This window comes from Brachyistius frenatus, unplaced genomic scaffold, assembly GCF_029030835.1.
Source record: "Brachyistius frenatus isolate BFR_SWC_R1_liver_20210118 unplaced genomic scaffold, ASM2903083v1 Contig_29, whole genome shotgun sequence".
NCBI lineage: Eukaryota > Metazoa > Chordata > Actinopteri > Embiotocidae > Brachyistius > Brachyistius frenatus.
In genome coordinates, this window is record NW_027210628.1 from 3,733,634 (window position 1) to 3,751,097 (window position 17,464).

Consider the following 17,464-nt stretch of genomic DNA (forward strand, 5'->3'; position numbering starts at 1 on the left):
ATCTGTTGTGGCCAGTGAACTGTACTTCACTGTGGTCTGCTGGGGGGAGCAGCATTGGAGCCGGTGACACCAACAGACTTAACAAACTGGTGAAGAAGGCCGGCTCCATCATTGGCTGCAAACTGGACAGTCTGGAAAAGGTGGTGGAGAGGAGGACACTGAACAAACTGTTATCCATATTGGATCATCCGGTCCACCCTCTCCACCACCTGCTGCAGGGACAGCGGAGCACTTTCTCCAAAAGATTCCTCCAGCTCTGCTGTCACAAGGACAGATTCAGGAGATCATTCCTGCCCACTGCAATAAGACTGTCCAATAACTCACCTCTGGCAAAATCAATCACCCAGCAATAACTCTGTTGTCTGTTTTTCTTGGTTGTTTAAATATAAAAAAACAAAAAACTTTGCACTATTGTTTAGTTAGTTTTAATTTAATTATTCTATTCTATTTTATTTTATTCTATTTTGTTGTATATACTGTGCATTTTTATATTTAATATTTTTTACTATTATTATATTTCTTTCCTGTATCTATAAATGCTGCTGTAGCGAAAAAATGTCCCCTTGGGGATTAATAAAGTATCTATCTATCTATCTATCTATCTATCTATCTATCTATCTATCTATCTATCGATCTTCAGAATTCATGGATTTCTGAATTTTTTTCAAGCCGTCCAGACGCAGCGAACAGACACAAAACATGATACTACCACCACGATTCACAGATGGGATCAGTTTTGAATTCCCGAATGTATTTTAGCAGACTTGTTTGTCCACATGATCTTTGGCAAACTGCAAACGAGCAGCAGTGTTCTTTAATGAAAGCAGTGATTTTCTTCTTGAAAACCCTGCTGTGCTCACCTCTGTTGTTCAGTGTTTTCCTGATGGTGGACTCATGAACATTAACATTAGCCAATATGAGACAGGCCTTTATATGCTTAGAAGTTACCCTGCATTGTACATTCACAGACTATTGCACACTTTTCTCTTTGAGTGAGAGCAAATATAAAAATATTCTCAAGGGTTCACAAATTTTCAAGTACTATTGTACCTAATGGAAACTGCATTACAATATTACAATATGTGTAATAATTGATAGTCATTTTTCTGTATTTTATCAGATTTTTCAAGATGCATGTGTTTTCAATTACACTTTCTAGGCCACAGCTCTTCTACAGTGTTAATGAAATTTATATCTGCTGTGATGTTTCTCTATATTTGTTAGTGTGATCTGACCGGTAAAACATTTTAGATCAATCAAGTACTTTATAATTACTGTGAAAAAATGCTTTTACCAAAATAATAATAGTTCCACATCAGTGATGACGGATTATGTGGTTCCTTTTAATAGTCAAATCCATCTGAGGATAAAGTTTGACATTGCAGCATAAATTGTTTTGTATTTGTCCATTCACCTGGTTGGTTTAGCTCTTAAGTCGAAGTAGAATAACTTCCTGTGAACATTATAGCTCTTTGTGTACCTTTCCTCAGGTTCACCTATGCCAGTCTCATGATAGCACTACGCTGACAATAATTCCTCCTGACCTCGGGATCACATGGTTGCCATGGTGACAGCCAGCATCATGTAAGGGAAAAAGCAGGCATGACAAGCATGTAGCTCTGTAAAACCCACCACTCCCATCTTTCCGCTTTCATGCTGAGATACATTAGTAGAGATTTTCCTCCCCAGCATTCCTGACAGGATTACCACATCTGATCTAAACTCTTTGTAAAAATCATGCTTTCTTCTCTTTCTCTTTCTCTTTGTTTTCTCTTTAAAAACCAGGTACTCTCATTCTTTTCTCAGACCAGAATAGAATTTCAGCTTTCAAAATAAACGGAGATATTTATAATAGTCTCATTGTCTACATTCCTCTGATAAGTACACAGTGATTAGTTTTGATTGTGGGGGTCAGGCACGGACGGTGAGCCGTTGCAGGGTTTTGAGGGTTGTTGAGGAAACAGATTGTGTTTTTCTAATTTAATGTTCCTGGTGTTCTCTAGCAGAGCCCATGTTCCCTTTGAGCAGAATAATGTGGTGAGGGTAATGGACACAAATGCTTCCACTTCTTCTTACTTCCAGATTTACACTCGTTGTGTATTCAGTATCAGTTTTGTTCAGTTATTCTGTACTATTACTGTTTATAATAGAGAGATTATCTTTCTTCAACCTCTTAGCAATAAAGGATAACGGTGGCAGCATTTAGTGTTTTTCTTAATGTTAAGAAATCTCACAAAAAGATCATTAATGAACCTAACCCTGTGACAAGTATTTCCTGTTCAGCCAAAGACTTGTATATCTCATAGACCTCCATTCTTCCAGGTTTTGCACTGGTTGGCAAATAAACTGCATGTGTTACATGTGTAATTATAGCGAACAAAAGCAGAGAAATGAGTAAAAACAAGACACATGGAGCAAAACAGAGCAGGAAAGTATGAGGGAGAAAGAGAATCGATCACTAACTGCTAAGCTGAAGTTGCTTGCTGATCTGAATAGCCTGTAAACAACTGTGAGTTTAGCAAGAAAGTTGCTAAAAGAAGGAGAGAGCTGAGTGCTTGAACAGAACTAGTACAAGTTGAAATGTGAAGCAGGTAATTAGTCAAAACCGCTACCAGAGACACAGAAACACTGGCAACAAAAATGAGACAGTATGCTAAACCACAGCACATCAGTCTGTTAGTGTCGATAGAAACAACTGAAGGAGAATGAACTAATTTTCTTTTTAGTTATTTTAGGATATTTATTTCATATTATTTTTCATTATGTTTTACAGCTTTTTATTTTCAATCAGAAAAGGAATCTCTGTCTGCATTTAATTTTCATTAACAACAGGTGGCCTTACATCCCCACACTTTGCCGTAGTGTGAAGGCTCATTATGTGAATAAAAATTGATGCATTATTCATTCTCAAAAAGCTAATGCAGGAGCAGGTCGACCTTCTTTAGATGGCAAATCATCGACTCAAATAAAAAAAAAAGGATAAACATGTAGATTTTCACTGTCACAAGCTCTTTAAAAGTCTTTAGTATCATCTGTGAGTGCATCGCTCTTCGTTTTTAATCCCTAACCACCTCTATTCATTAGCGATACATTCCTGTGTGCTCCTCCGGTTGGTTGTTTCCACCTTTCGAGCGTCACAGGTTACATTCGCACCTCTCTTTGTAACTATTGCTCACCTCCGGCTCTGTTAGATCTAATTAAGAAAACTCTCAATCAGCTGTTTCCTGCCTGGACTCTAATTGGTCTTTGTGTGGGACGTTCTCTCTCCCCTTAATGTCTCTGCAACGCTGAGTCAGTCTCTGACATTACTTTGTAATTCTCTAAACAAGTCGGTGATTGTGGAGGTGAGTGTTTTCCGGAAGTAGAGGCGTGGATGGAAATGGCAGTTGCACTCAAACGACATTTACACTCATCATTTCCCATCATGTGCCTTTAGATTTATAAAAGCTGTAATCATATAAAGACCAGGAATCATGCTGGAACACAGTCAGGCGGCTGGTAGGCATTTATTATTCACTTGATTTGGACAAACCGGAATTCACCTTGCACAGTGTATTTGCGTGAGACACCAGCCAACGTGGTGGTGTTGTAAATGTGATTGTGGTGCGGTGCCAGTATGTTGGGTGGCGTGGCAGCGCCGCGTGAGACGAATTCAGACGCAGGTGTTCAGCCGAGCCTGGATGTTCCCGGATCAGCACCTGGTCCTGCTCCCTGCTCAGGATCTGCAATGCCTCGATCAACATCTAAACCACAGATTGCCTCAGGTGGTGGGAGGAGGAGGGGGGGGAAGTGGCGTAAGGCCTGCATCACCAGAACCCAGCCCCCCGGACCTGCACTGTATGCTTTGGCAACAAGTCAACCGGCTCTCTCACGGCAGACACGCAAGCACTCAAACAGATTTACACACACTTTGTCCTCATATTTATCTGGCCCGCTCACGTTCCACCGCACTCCTAACATGTCCACCATGCACACATCCTTCGCCATCACCTTCAGCAGATGGTTTCTATATTTTTTTTTCTCTCTCTCGCAGTATAATACTCAGACACAAACGTCAGGTGTAGTTTGTTTTGTAGAATACTTTACTCCTCTGCAGGTGTCTAGAAAAAGATAAGACCCACATCTGACTCAGTCTTCACGCTCAGCTCAGTCAAATGGACCCGCTGTTTTTCCCTCCCCACAGTTTACCTCGGAGTCAGGGCAGCGCAGGAGAGTGAGCCAACGGGCCAGACGCTTTACATTCCAGAAGATAGCAATTCAAAACAAAAGGCTCGCCGTGCAGCTACATTTGATATCATCTATGTGGGAAGGGAAAAGGAACTGACAGAGAACAAAGAAACAGAGAGGAGGACCTGACAAAGTCAAGCTGTTCAGTTTACATTATCTAACTGTGCTGGCACTCATGTAGTCCTTAACACATATAATGCGCCAAATACAATGAAGCAAAGTATTTAGAGAGGGGAGAGTTGGGAGTCACATATCTACCCTAACAATGCATCAATTTACAGCACAGTACAGTATCAGTGTGCATTAAGGGGGATTTTCTTCCTGTTTATTTTCAATCTTATCTTCAAAACTCACATATGACTCCTCTGCAGTATCAGCACCGGCCTTTGCTTTCATTGGAAAAGTACGGCTTTATATTATGTGAGCTCATCTGTTGTTATGTAATGGTGAAGTAAGAGCTTTAAAAGTTTCCGAGGTTTGTCTGTCACCCTGTGGTGGTGAAGTCATACATAGCCTTTTGAGTCCAGCCCTAATGAGTGTGGAGTGCCTGGCAAATCGCACCACCTCTAATTGAGGACTGGGCTTACACTGTTATGTGTTTCAGGGACATGGAGATATAGTTTGTTAATATATTCTGTGACTCACATTATAATCCAAGTAGTAATTGTATTGAATCATTATTAATTTGGTTTAAAGCAGCTCTAATCAATATTTTTTTAAATAACTATGTCACAATGTGACAATGCTAAAGGGGTCATTCTGGTGATGAACCTACAGAGAGGTATCAGCTGACTCTGCAGCTCCCCTCAGCTTTACAGAACCTGGTCATTTTTAGCTCAATGTTTAGGTGTCCAGGTGTAATACTTCACAATACGGCTACATTAATTAACATCAGTTAATGCTGGAGTAACTAACCTCGATAACCTCCTGTCATCATTTTGCAATGATGAACATGTTGTGCACATTCTTTCCAGTATTTTGAGGTCAGCCTCAACTAGCCTCAACTTTATACAAATATTAGTTAGTACCTTAATAAATAAACATGTAAAGCCTTTATAAATGTTGAAGATACATTTACTAACAGTTTATTAATGTGTATTTACACATCAATTAGCTGTTAATTAATGTGTATTTACACATCAATTAACTGTTAATTAATACTTATTACTGTATTAAATCATGTTAATTCATGGACTCTTATTGTAAGGTGGGCCTGATTCACTCTCATGACTCTCCGTGTCCTTTTTGGCGGCAGCAAGCAAAGTTTTTTCATCAACAAAGCTCTAACATGCTTACCGTAGACGACCTGCTTAGTACCAAACAGCAGACACGCAGTTTGCAACTGGCTGGCAAAATTTTTACAGCTGAAGACCCAGATATTTCCCTCAGGAGCTGGTAGAGAACAAAAATGAGTGAATATTGGACTTAATCTTACTCGATGACCAGAAACACGATTGACCAATGATGTTGCTCCCTGACTGACAGATATATAAACATGTTCATCATATCTAGTTTTCTGCTCATATTTGGTCATATGTTGGTTTTATAGTCAATTAATCCAAGTTTAAAGCTAATTAGAAAAAATAAAAAATTAACTCCTTGCAGTTCACTAACCAGTCAAGATGCATGTCTGTCAAGACTTAAATAATATGTAGTGAAGAAGTCGACAACGCTTCAAATGTAAAAGACGCAATGTTGCGCGGTGTACCCGACGTCACTTTGCTGTTCTCCGATTATGTCACACTACGACGCCTGTTTGTTCTTCCCGACACTGGACATTTTTTGGCGCCAACTAACTCGTGTCAGAATCGGGCTGAATTCATGTAAGCTGAGCCTGCCTTTAGTATTGTTGCATATTGCTGTTTTTTTACTTAGATTAGCATCCATTTAGTGCTTTTATAAGTGTTGTATGTTAATGACATCACTCACTCCAAACAGCCTAAACTTCCAGTCAATCAGACTCTGTCAGAACATGAAGTTATTCTCATGCATGAAGTATATGCTACATTGCTGTATAGAAAACACTCTTTCATGTGAATGTACTGATGGAGTCGTTGATGTTGTTGCTGTCGGTTACGAGCCTCTTAGAGTGTTTCAGGTTTCAGGGTTCAGGTTTGTATTTATATCTTCTATAACACAGCTTGTTAACAGTGCTGTGAACAAGCATCCTGGCTACCATCCTTTACCCTCACGTTCTCTTTGTTTACCTCTCTTTCTACTTCCTATGGCGTTGTGCTCCTCTTTCTGTCACTGCCGCTCCTCTTTTGTCTTATCTGCTTTCTTTTCAGGTTTATTTTGGTGAGCCTGCCTACGCACCTCTTTAGAAAGGAGGGAACATTAGATTTTGATTAGACTGCAGTACTTTCTGCTCAAATAAAGGAGCTCTTGTCCTCTCGCTCCCATGCATTTACCTTGATAATTGGTTTCAGTGAACATCCAGCTGAGAAAATTACCCACAGAAAGCAACATGCTGCATCTTACAGCCAATTATTTCTGCAGATGCAAATGTTTTCTTGCATGTTCAACTTTCCTTTCAGGCCAGCTTTGAAGCAACGTGTAATGTTTCTGATTTTATATGAAACTGGGATACAAACTGTTTTCAGTGATGTGCATTTTCACAACAGTAACAATTACAAACTGATTTTCCTTTGTTCTGTCACACTTTTACTCTGTGATTTTCTTTTTGTTTTGTATAAGTGTGTTTATATGGATTTTAAAATCATCTTATTGTTTTTTTCATCTTATCTATCAGATTTGCTTTTATTTTATTAACCTTCTAGAGCCCTACTGGCCTTTTAATTACACCTAGAGTGAAAACTAAATTCTTTACTTCCTGTTGTCGGCACCTCTGGAACAGCTTCCCTAACGACCTGAGAGCGGCAGAAGCTGGCTGGAAAGCTTGCTCAATCTGTTTAAGCATTTTATTTTAATTTCAATAGAATTTTTTTTTTCTATTTTAAATTTCAGTTGATTTTACCTCTTGGTATATTCTTTTACTCTATTTTAGTATTTTAATTGAATTTTATTGCTTTATTTTCAATGTCTGTTTATAATGTTTATACTTTTCAGTTGATTTTACTCATTGACTGTATATTAAAGTGGACATAGTTTCTAGGTATATATGGGCAGGGTGTAGTGTCCTCAGATCCATCAGATCCATCAGATCCACTACTCACTTTTCCCCAGTTGGTCCAAATATGGTGACATCTGGGTCCAAACTGCTCTGAGCTAACAATATGGCAATGACCGAAATTCGAAACTCGACACCTCAATGGCAGTTCACAAATTAATGGTCGACGTCAGTGTTAGTCACCACTTGTTTTTATTAGTAGTCATAGCCATACATTTCATTTTAGTATTTTATTTAATTCTAATTCCTGCCTCTGGTGTTTCCTCATTAAAGATCTTTCTGATACATTTTCCTGAGATCCTCTGCTCTTGTTTTACTGAGTTTGTCATGAACATGGATGGGTGAGGAGGGAGGGGATTGTGTGTGTGTGTGTGGGGGGGGGGGGTATTGTTAAGCAGTTTGTGTTACATCATGTGTGTGTGAAAAGCACTATACAAATTAAGTCTGAATACTTGAATGATTGATTATATGTGTCTTACTACATCAGGTTGTACAAACCCAGAGGAGCTGACCACAGCACAAGCCCACTCTGCAGTGGAGGAGATGTTCGAGACCCTCCGGGGTTTGAGCCACACCAGAGACCACCTCAAGCAGCTGCGCTCCGTCTACACGGCCAGCGATGGAGTTCACCAGGTCAGAGACACAAAAAACGCACACACCTACACACACACACACATCGACTACAAACCAACATCACAGCTCCAACAACATCTCCGCATTCTCCAACACATTAAGAAAAACTGCATATTTATCCAAAACTTTTTCTTGGGTTCCTTCTGCCTATATTTCACACTCTTACTGCCCAGGCTCAGCATTAGCAGAGGACCTTCATGGCTTTTGTTCCTCTCCAGTTTACGTCATACAGCACAGAGAAGGATCCACTTCATACTCGTCTTCGCAGCTTATGTAACGCCGAAGGGCCTCTCTGTGTATCTGAAGGCTTTGTCCTCATGAAAGCCTCTTACCTTTTGGTATAGACAGTCAACAGTGGCACCTCCTCTACTGCTGTCCTTTGCTCTGATTGGTTAGCCTTTTCAGTGAGTTCTTGGCCAAGAACATAAAGTTGGTCAATGAAAGTCCAAGGCTTTTCTTTTGAGGTAAAAAAAGATTTTTCTAGGCCAAATATTGTAAATGGACATAAATAAAAGAAAAACACAGCTGTGACAGAGTGAAAAGACACTTTGGAGCTGCAGTGTTCAACACAGCAGTGAGAAAAAAAATGCAGGAAAAGTATTTTGTCTCAGAGCCTTTCATCCATTGTCATGCTATTTCTAATATTTCCGCTACATGTAGTATAGTTTATGCTGTATGTAATTATTGCAGAATTCACAGACAAAAATGTCAACATTTTGTGAAATAGATTAATTCTCTTTCTTTTCAAGAATTTGATGAGAACATTGATATCATTCGTATGTGCTGAAAATGAAGCTCCAGCTTGCAGCTGGCCAGCTTAACTCAGCATAATGACAGGGCCCGGTTATTTCCTGGAGTTGAGGCTGTTTGCAGGGCAAATGGTGAGTGCTATATTGGATCAGCAGGAGGGATGCTCTGCCTGTAATTGGTTGTCACGTTGTGGGTGGGTTAAAGTTAGGTATAGGTTTAGGGACCAGTTGACTGACAGTGAAACAACCAATCACAGCAGCCGACACTTTACAACAAATCACAGCACTGCAGAGGTTAGAGAATGCATCCCTCCAGCTGATCAGTCCCAACCAAGAATAAATCCAGCACATTACCCCCTCTAAAATGTCAGCTTTATGCTTTTCCTGTGCTACGGTATGCTAAGCAGGCTAACACTAGCTGGAAAAAGGAGAAAAAGGAGAAAAGAAAATACGTGTGTTTCTAAAAATTTCAAACTGTTATTTCAAAGGGGCAATCTGTAAGATATTTACTTTAAAACATTTAAAATTTGACAAAACATATCAACAGTATGTGAATATTTTTTTGTTAAAGAAATGTATGTACTGCGTTGTATAAGTAGCTTTTAACCTTCATGTTATGATAAATAGAACTGTAAACACAATGATAGAAAGTTTTACTGCCCAATTTCATTCATCCATGTTAGTGCAGCTGAGTGACAAAGCAAAGCATCATGTCATCTTTGCCAAAATATCTTTGTTAGTGTTCGGGTGTGTGCGCACACATGATAGTGTTGTGTTTGGACAGATCTTTCTGTCCCTGTTCCAGCAGAATTATAAGAGTGATTTGAAAGGAGGACAGCGTGATACCTGCCAGTAACTGCGTGTTCTTGAGGAACATCAGAAATCCATCAGCATCTCTCAGCATGCATCCTGTCCTCCGCTGGAGCCGATGCCTCTCGGTCAAGATGACTTCCTGTCCCTGAGTGTCTCCGTGACGAGCAGAGGTCCCCTCCTCTGGGTTCAGACATAAGGCCACTTTAGAGGAGTCGAGTCATTCTGTTTTTGTACACCTTTTCTGTTTGGGTTGTTTTTTGTTTTTTGGTTGTGTGACAGAGAGCCTGCAGTGGGTCAATGGGAAGTTTTAGTGTGTGTGTGTGTGTGTGTGTGTGTGTGTGTGTGTGTGTGTGTGTGTGTGTGTGTGTGTGTGTGTGTGTGTGTGTGTGTGTGTGTGTGTGTGTGTGTGTGTGTGTGTGTGTGTGTGTGTGTGTGTGTGTGTGTGTGTGTGTGTGTGTGTGTGTGTGTGTGCGTGTGTGTGTGTGTGGTGGGTTGGGTCTTTATCGAAGCTACGGTGTTGCAACCAACATTACAAGTTGAAAAATCTCAACAAAAAAGGTTTCAAAATAAATAGGTAATATCAATGGGAACATCGCAGCTTCTCTGTCCGTTCCAGTCACATTTGTAATTAACCGGACCAACAGACAGCAGCACTCCTTAACTGACTTTACTGTCACATGTATACTCATCGTAGAGCTGCATAAAAATCACACATTTCCAGAGCACGTCACGCTGTGAAAATCTGAACGCTGTTGACATTCCTGGAAAAAATACAACAATGAGATATGAGTGAAGGAGCCTGGAACAGCAGGAGACTAATAAAATGTATTGAGTTTAGCAGAGGGGGAAGGGGCTGGATCTCTTACTGCTCTAAGAAGCACTTAATGATTGCTACAAGATGTTCTAGATGTGCATATGCATTGTTATTGGAATCTTTATTATTGTAAAGATCCGTAAGACAATAGGGTGAGAGAGTTACATAACCGATCAAAAACCATGGTAACAAAGAAGCAATCCATTCAAGTCTATAGTGTTGGCAGACCACGGGTGAGCATATACACATATGACTACATGAATTCGCCTCCCTCCTCCAGAGGCATTTCAATAAAATCTACGTGAGGTATTGCCGCCGTTTACTTGTGTTGTGTGTTAAGGCACATAATTTCATATATATACTGTGTATAAGATACACCCATGTGGCAACAAAACGTCAGTCATCATTACTTTACCTGAACTGTGAAACAAAACTGAGGCATCAGTACACCCAAATTACTAAAAGATTGTGTATTGTATTATGCAATTTATGGGATTAAGGAATAGTCTAAAAAAAATCAATCAAACACATAACACCCCGCAAGAAAATAAAGAATTTAGAAATTGTAATTTTTTTTTCAAATTAAAATTAGGTTTTTGTGTAAACGTGAGCTTCATAGTGAATTAAGAAAGCTGATAGACAGATTTTACACCTTTGGACATTATGCAGAGTTTAGCTAGCTGCCTCCTGACTCTAGTTAAACCACTTAATATTCAGACTCTTGAGCTCGAACTTGCCAACATATTGTTACTAGATTGGGAAAATACACAAATATTGAAATGAGTGTTGTCCTAAACTATTGGGGCCGATTGTTGTTGTTGTTGTTTGTAGCCATGCTGATAGTTTTGGTGAAAGTCTGGCTGGGAACATCCATCTCTGAGAACTCTGCCGCCAATTTTGTACTTTGAAATTTTACTTTTTATTAAAATATCAACATAAACAATTCCCAATATATATGATATACTGGCATCAGTGTATATTGAGGCTACTTTCATCTGAAGACAGTGTTTCATTAAATGTTTTATATTTTCTCGCCATATATGCATTAAACTATTGCTAGATAGATACCACAAGAGGTTTTGTACTTGAACTGACCCTTTAAAAGAAACAGTGCAGTGCACGTGTTGATTCAAGTTTAGTACATTGTTTTTAGGGTTTTAAATGAGATGCACAGCACAGAGTTGGTCTTTTTTGACTGGATTAATTCCAAAGACATTCCTGTCTGTTGTTTTCGCCGCTCCGTTTGTGTTTTTCATTTTGTCACCGTGTTGTTTTGGAGCATTAATTTTCTCATCCACCTGGATGCCAATAAAAGCAATGGGAGAACCTGATACTCCCACTCGATGGCGTGTGTGTGTGTGTGTGTGTGTGTGTGTGTGTGTGTGTGTGTGTGTGTGTGTGTGTGTGTGTGTGTGTGTGTGTGTGTGTGTGTGTGTGTGTGTGTGTGTGTGCGCGTGCGCGTGCACATGTTTGTTTGTGCAGAGGAATATTTAAGCACTGGCATTATCATATAACTAATTCTAATATTGTTTTTATCATGTGGGTGTTTGAGCTGGTGATTTAATGGCATTGCTTTTAGCTTTTTGAAAATCAGATGAAAATGAGGGGTGCATGACTGTATGTTGTTTACACTGTTGTGTGCATGCACGAACGTGTTACGAAGCCCGAGATGAATCATTACCGTGTTTACTCCCAGGTTAGTTTGTGCAACTGGTCCATGCAGCAAAGCCATATGTTATATAATTGGGACAGCAGGCTTTCCCCAAGCCTAATTTGCCTGCTCCTCAGCCACTGGAGGAGTGGGAGTCTGTGAGGTTTATGTTAAGAATCGTGCATAGAGAGGATGCCTGTGGGCAGAAACACCTGCAGGCATTAACATTGGGACAACTTCTTGTGTGTAGGTGTGTGTCTCTGAAAATTCAATCAACAGTTTAGTAGATGTGGTCTTAGCTGAGAGCTCAGATGTTTCTTTGACTACATCTAAATGATAAGTTTAGGGGCCTTACTTGGCTCGCATTTCGGCATTCATTCTTAATGTGTCACTAATGTAAAATGGAGAATGTTATCCAGTGTTCCAATTCGGGAACATGTTTATTTAAAGTCTTCTGCTATTCAGAGCACTCAAATAGAGCTCCGCCAGGTCTGGATCTTTATTGTTCTCTGAGACAGCAAACTTCACTCCCCTAAAAATAAAACCTGCTTTGAATTCTTGATCCGCTTGCTTTGAAGGCTATAAATGGTACGTTGTGTCCTGGGTTGCTGGGTAGAAAGAGCTGAGTCCATGTTACTGTTAGAGAGGTTTTTTTCATGGATCCCCTTATAAGTATATTATTAGAAGACATTTACAAGGCTTTGGCTGAAGTTAAAATCATCTCTGTTAAAGACATCCTGCTTTTCTCTTTCAAACTGAGTGGAAGAAGAACTTAATTCTTTTGATTCTTTTTTATCATCAGCACATTCACACACGTCTACAGTGGTCATGTGATGGGCTTTAATGGTAATCCAGCCCAATAATTGTTGAAATATTTCACAACGAACCCGACTAACATATGTATGGCTAAAAACAATTAGTACCGGTGCTTTTTAAAGCATAGAAATGACCCAGAATTTCTGACCTTCATCTGTATGATGATTATGTTGAAAGGTATGAACTCTTGATGTCATTTATCCCCTCTTATCACCCACTCATACCACATCATGTCCAAAGTGCTGCTTTTAGCCACATTTCTCAGTGCAGGATTTTTTTTTGCAGCCGTGTTTAAAGTCCTCATTCTGAAGTGACTCATGAGTCCGTGGCCTGTTTATAACTCCTCTGTCTCTCACACCCACAGACATTTAAACATCCATGCAGAGGCTAGAAGCAGAGCCCAACAGTTATTCAATCACCAATTCATACTCGCATATTTATACACAACTTGTTAGTGTAGGATGTCACTCCTGTCTCATTTCTCTGTGTAAAAGCGAAACAGTGTTGACTCCGCTCATGTGTGTGGTTTGATGTTATGTTTTACAGGCCACCTATCGTCCCTTCCTGAGGCAGATCCTGGAGGAAGTCTTCCACCCCAACCGACTGGAGTGTCCGGACATCGAGCACATGTCTGGAGGCCTCACTGACCTGCTGAAGACCGGCTTCAGCATGTTCATGAAGGTTAGAAAATACTCACAAACACACAAATATTTGTATGTAATGAGGTCAGTTCTTTCACATTCTCCACTACCAGCTGTGGACAGAAGAAGAGTCTTCTTCCACTGCCTGAACATGACCTGATTTGAGTTTCCTGTGTAAGCTTTCCCTCAATTTCCTCCGGGGGATGAATAAAGTATCCCTCCATCCAGCCATCAACCCTCCATCCATTCATCCATCCATCAATCCATTCATCCACCAACCCTTCATCCATTCATCCATCCATCCATCAATCCATCCATCCACCAGCCCTTCATTTATCCATCCATCTATCAACCATTTACACAAAGAGCATACTTATTAGGACAAACAGCCACGTGCCACCTCATGCAGTCACCAGCTGCCTCCCTTTTACAATGTGCTTCACTGGATGGGTCTAAACTACCTCCCCACCAAAAAAAAGGTACACCCTATTTTACTCTTCATGCAAACCAATAAGCACAGTGTCATCTCCCCGACCCACTTAACCTAGCCTGGCTCCACCCGACTGTTGCTCATGGCTTCAGTCTTCACTGTCATTTTAGTCTAGAGACCCTGTTCGCTTTAATGTTTCCTCAGCCACTCTGAAGGGCGGACCAATCAGTGGCCAGTGGAGGTGTCTATATGTGAGGACGTTAAAGTAGTTCCAACAACAGAGACAGTTTTGGTGGTCAAAATATGGTTAAGATGTTCAGTGCTGATTGGTTAAAGGCTGCTCTGATAGTTTCAAAATTAACCTGAGGTCTATGCCCAGTAGGATAAAACGACAGGAAACAATCCTCAGTGGAGCGTGGCAGGACCATATATGTATTTGAAATCTAATAATATATACATAAAATATGCTAGAAATAGGGAAAAAATAAAAAGAATTCTAAACAGATGAATATTTTTTCCAGGACCAAATGTGTGTTTGATGGATGATTCCAAAGGATGCTCCAAAACTACAGGTGCATATTCACCTTTAGTACAAGTGTGCCTAACTACTAAACGTATAGACCATTAGTTAAATTCAGTCTATGAAGCAGCAGTAGCCTAAAGTTTCATCCAAATTTAAGGCTGAGAATTGAAAATACTTCAGTTGATTACTTAAATAGCACCAACTAAATTGCTTCAGTACGACCTATATTGGAAAATGACTTTTCATGCTGATATCTACCATAACTTCAAAAAAACATCCATGGATTTATCCATCCTACCATAACTTTTGCTACGTTTACACAAGAGTAAATTTAATCAGCGTCAACAAACTCTTGGCTACAAACTACAAAGTTGTGTACACTCTCCCCCTCTAAACTGTAAAAAAAAACTGAAGATTTGTTCCATATTGTGTGATGCAAATTACTTTTTCTTACAGTGCATTTTATAAAATTGGTATTTAAAAAAGTAACATCAAGAAAACCAGGATTGAAGTCAAGGTATGAGTACTCGTATAGAACATCTTTGAACGGTACCCAGTTCTATCCAAACTAAAGAATACCTTAGAAAAGAGATCTCTACCAGCCAGACACCAGACACCAGCCAGGTATGTGGTCCAGGTTCTTGAGGAGCAAGCCTTTTACAAGAACAGAAATTAATGAGAAAAAAAACAACAACAAAAAAAACCTTTTACTTTTATTGATGTATTTTAACCCAGATTTCACATTTTACAATGATACAGCTGTATTTGCAAAGAATGGAAACTATAGGGGTTGTCATTATACACAATTTATTAATAGAACCTTTCAGTCACTCATTTAGTTATTCATTCTGTCTGTTACTGTTGTGTTTTTCAAAGTTTTCAAAGCATCAGGAGTAGACACAAAGACCAGAATTTATTTGTTATATTAATATTTTGTCCAAATGGTATTTTTCTAACAAACATTTTAGTCTTGTGGCTAATATATATATATATATATACATATTTGCTGAGCAGATTACTATCCACAGTCTGATTATCCCACATCTGGGCCTGCTTAAACTGATGATTACCTGGGGGGAAGAATTAGACACGTTGTGTAACCGTGGCCTGGTTTCACACAAATTAAGAAACTTGGCCAACAAACCACCAACTCTAAACCTATAAAGCTGAACTTGGGGTTCTCTATAGGAGTGCAGTGCACACCCTACATGCAATAAAACACCCCTATAAAACCTCTATTTTTAACCACAGGGCCTACTGTGAACATAGTTTATATCATTAAACACAGTGGACCCTGCTGTCTGAATTATGACCGACTGAAAGCCTGTGCAGTGTCACTTTAAACTGTCAACTGCCTGTAACCTAATTATTTGTGTGTCTGGTGAGCCGTGTTTAGTCTTTGTTTAAACAGAGGCTGGGTTATACAAGAGATCTGGCTCCTGCTCCTTCTGGTTCACTCAGCCGAAGTCCCACTGTATAAGTAACACCAGAAACAGTCACAGGACATCTCACATTTACGGGGCACAGTGTGCTCACTCGCACTGTTAGCGTGTCAATGATGAGCTATTAGAAAATGATCAGTATGCTCAAGGAGATCAGGACTCACCGGCCTTTTCACTCGGTGAGCAATACTACATTCTTGAAAATCTACAACTAAGTCCGCTCTGATCTTAAAGACAGTAGGAGCACCCAATAGGGATGGGCCCAAGCAGCAACTAACAGTGACCTCACTGATTAGTTTGTGTACGGCCGTAATGAAGCCTCAAGTATGGATATTGGCCGCCGCCATCTTGCTAGTTCAGAGCTGTTGGGAGCCAAAAGTGACAATATTTAGACGAGCTGGGGAAGAGGGAGCTTTAAATCTCGATCTGATTGGAAACCCGACGATATTACGTCCCACCCACGATATTCGTAACCTGACTGCACTACAGGCCTGTCAATCAAACAGACACCCCCCGCCCCCCAAGCTTTTTGCTTTTTTGAGGCTTCATTTCTAAGTAAGCACGAGATTATTTTCAGATGGACCGCCAGAAAACGAATAAACTGGCTAAACCAAAATAAGGGTTGAATGGGAGTCTGTGGAGCTTGGGGGCTTTTTGGAGCCAACCTTTATTGGCACTCTGTGATATTGCAGCTTAGTTATGTCCACTTTTATATACAGTCTATTGATGGGCCATCATTTTCGAATAGCGGAAAAGTCGTTAAAATATAAAAATGTATTAGTATATGCAACTATAGTCCTTCCTGTTTTTACTCCCGTCAGAAGGTGGCGGTAATGCACATAAAAGCTGTCTACCAGCCGCCATTAAACAACATAAGGAGAAATAGGAGCACGTTGCTACAAGACTGCAGAACTTTGCAGGTTAAACTGTATGTGAAACTGTGACAGTGCGAACAGGAGATTTTCAAATATTAGTTTTGCTTAAGTGCTCATCCAGCCCTCCTAACTAGGAATGAGCATTTCAAGTAAAAATATTATTCAATTATCGCTTGGAAGTGTTCAACATTTATTTGACTATTAATGATGGATTGAAGTTTCCTCATTATGCTCATGGAAGCTGAATTCTGACTATTTGTGATGTCACAAATTCTTTTCGTAGATCTGCCCTCTTAAAATCAGATAAACTTTCAGTCTTCAGCAGATGAAAAAGAAAACAGCCTTCTACTTTTCAAGTCAGCCCATACCTCACTCTGCACAGTGAAGCACATTCAATAGAAAGAACAAGAAGAACACATTTTTGAGTGAATACAGAGTGAAACAAATTTGCATCAAAAACATTTCCTGAGTGTCTCTTAGGAGCCTGTAGATTGACGATGTTTTCATGCCTCATCTACACCCTCACAGCACATTTCAGCCCTCTTCTATTCTATCCCATGGCAGTACACATGCTTCAGATGGTGTGTCTGTGGCTCCAGCGAGCACACAGGTGGCGATCTACTCGCACATGTCTGCAACGTCTTCACTAAATCTGTCTGAAAATTCAACATATGACAGAAAGCATTAGCTCGCACATTGTTTTGAGAAACACATGTTTAT

At 39.9% G+C, this 17,464-nt stretch overlaps 1 protein-coding gene across 1 annotated transcript in view; it reads left to right on the top strand.

Moving 5' to 3' along the window:
• scfd2 (sec1 family domain containing 2) overlaps positions 1 to 17,464 on the top strand; it is a 101,272-nt gene that overhangs the window by 76,999 nt on the left and 6,809 nt on the right. The window contains exons 6-7 of the mRNA XM_069699263.1: positions 7,845 to 7,990; positions 13,380 to 13,514. Of these exons, the coding sequence (XP_069555364.1) occupies positions 7,845 to 7,990; positions 13,380 to 13,514 (281 nt within the window). The remainder of the gene's footprint in view (positions 1 to 7,844; positions 7,991 to 13,379; positions 13,515 to 17,464) is intronic.